At 37.2% G+C, this 2665-nt stretch overlaps 1 protein-coding gene across 1 annotated transcript; it reads left to right on the forward strand.

Annotated features, from left to right (window-relative positions):
* Positions 1 to 247: 247 nt before the first annotated feature.
* On the forward strand, positions 248 to 2024 carry LOC144368078 (survival of motor neuron-related-splicing factor 30-like). The gene is given in 1 exon segment (XM_078026394.1): positions 248 to 2024. A coding segment is annotated over 1 exon segment (717 nt). The 5' UTR covers positions 248 to 427; the 3' UTR covers positions 1145 to 2024.
* The last annotated feature ends 641 nt before the right edge of the window (positions 2025 to 2665 follow it).

A 2665-nucleotide genomic window follows, 5' to 3' on the forward strand; every position in this document is an offset into this window, starting at 1 on the left:
ACCCACAAATAGATGGTTCCTGAGGACAGAAAAGGAGCATTGTGTTCTGTTTACAGAAGACATAGAAATCTCTTTCTCTGGGGCTGGGGTTGTGGCTCAGTGGTAGAGCACTTGCCTAGTATGTTTGAGGTCCTGGGTTCGATCCTCAGAACCACATAAAAATAAATAAGTAAAATAGAAGGTATTGTGTCCAATTATAACTAAAAAATAAAATATTTTGAAAAATCTCGTTGTCTTTTCCTCCTTCCAGCGCCCTGTTTTCCTTCCCCTCCCCCTCGCCACCGATGGAGTTCTTCCTTTAGAGACCGGGTTGCCCTGTTGTCGTCGCGAAGATTTTTTCCTACTGCCACTGCCTCTGCCGCCACCGCCGCCACTGGGCTCATTTCCCCGACCCCTTCCCGCCGCCCCATCCCCAACCCCACACAAGATGTCAGAGGATCTAGCAAAACAGCTGGCAAGCTACAAAGCTCAACTCTAGCAAGTAGAAGCTGCATTATCTGGAAATGGAGAAAATGAAGATTTGCTAAAATTGAAGAAAGATTTACAAGAAGTTATAGAACTAACCAAAGATCTCCTGTCAACTCAATCATCAGAAACTCTTGCAAGTTCAGATAGTTTTGCTTCTGCTCAGCCTACTCATTCATGGAAAGTTGGAGACAAGTGTATGGCAATCTGGAGTGAAGATGGACAGTGTTACGAAGCGGAGATCGAGGAGATAGATGAAGAAAATGGCACCGCTGCAATTACCTTTGCTGGTTATGGCAATGCTGAAGTGACTCCACTGTTGAACCTGAAGCCTGTAGAAGAAGGAAGGAAGGCAAAGGAGGACAGTGGGAATAAACCCATGTCAAAAAAGGAAATGATTGCCCAGCAGCGTGAATACAAAAAGAAGAAAGCTTTGAAAAAAGCACAGAGAATAAAAGAACTTGAACAGGAAAGAGAGGACCAGAAGGTGAAATGGCAACAATTCAGCAACAGAGCCTATTCTAAAAACAAAAAAGGCCAGGTAAAGAGGAGTATTTTTGCTTCACCTGAGAGTGTTACTGGCAAAGTTGGAGTAGGAACTTGTGGAATTGCTGATAAACCTGTGACACAGTATCAAGATACCTCTAAATATAATGTCAGGCATTTGATGCCTCAATAATCAGAAAAACTGTTGGATTTCATCTCTGCAGGGCTTTACATTTACCTTTTTATTCTTATATTTTTCTAAAGGTAAATTATTTGTTAGATGAGTAAGGAAGATACCATTGTTGTCATTGTTTGACTTCAATAGAATGAAACTTGAAGAAATTACATTTGATAATTGCTATTCATTTAACTTTTCATTTATACTACCACAGTTCCCTCAGAGTTTGTTGATAAGGCAACTTTTCTAGATAGATGCTGCTTAAATCAGCACTTAAAATGAATTGTTGATCTTCCTAATATCAGGCCTCCCACTTGATGGTGTAAACTTTTTGTAAGTCATAATTTTAATTTTCAAACACTTTGAACTTGACACATATTCTAGAAATTCATTTGGAACATCAAGACAAAACACCAACTTGCTAAGGAGATCTTTTTGGGTTTTTCCCCCTTTGTCTTCAACTTTAAAACTGAGCTCTTAACCAGACAAGCCAAAATATGGGTTAATTTGTAAATGGTAAAGTTTGTTTGAGGTTTTTTTTCCTTAAATAAGTTGTTTTCTAAGCCTGTACGCCATCTCTTCAAAATTGATCTAGATTTTACTTTTATTCACTGAGTTAGTTTTATGTAAGAAACCATGTTAGGATGAGCTACCTTTCTAAGGTGTTTTTTGTTTGGTGTTTTGTGGTTTTGTATGTTTGCCTTTTCCTTTGTCAGTTTTTCACATATGGTTAGTGGTACCATTTTTGGATGTGTAATGTTTATATGGGAAAACAAAAAGCTGATGTATAGCCCTGTATACAGTGTAGATACTATTTTTGTAAAAAACCAAGGCTAAATTAATGAACAAGAGTACTGAATGTTTCATCATTAAAATTTCTTGTATTTCTTGTGCATTAATCTGACCATAATTTCCCTGTATATTATGTTCATGTAGCTGAGTTTTTAATTTTTATTAACTAGATCAAGTTGCCAGCATTTGTTGGTGTGACATCAGTTATCCTGAGTTGAGTTAAAGCCAAATACATGCATAGAAAAGGGTCTTCCTATTAATGGGAGATGATTTTTAGAATGTGTGTTAATTTCAGTTTTGTATGTTTAACTTTTATTAAATAAAGTGTTTTTAAAATCTCAAAAAAAAAGAAAAAAAAAAGAAAAATCTCTTTCTCTGACCATAGTGTTGATCACTAAGCATAGTATTGCACACCTGTAATCCCTCAGAGGCTGAAGCAGGAGGATCACAAGTTTGAGGCCAACCTGGGTAATTTAACAAGATCCTGTCTCAAGAAAACAAACTATGGAGACACACACATACCCATAACACATTTTATCTTCAAAAACAGCTATTGCCTAGCTCTGTCCACTCAAAAAATGACAAATCCCATAGAGTAAGCACAACTAGCACTCAAATCCTAATCCCTAAATCCTATTTTCTACCAAAGGAACCATTCTCCTTGAAGAAACAGCTAATTCCAAGTCTGGGACAGAAAATCACAAAATAAGTCTAGATTGTGTTGTCACAAGAATGCAAGGAAAC

Source organism: Ictidomys tridecemlineatus, chromosome 11, assembly GCF_052094955.1.
Source record: "Ictidomys tridecemlineatus isolate mIctTri1 chromosome 11, mIctTri1.hap1, whole genome shotgun sequence".
Lineage (NCBI taxonomy): Eukaryota > Metazoa > Chordata > Mammalia > Rodentia > Sciuridae > Ictidomys > Ictidomys tridecemlineatus.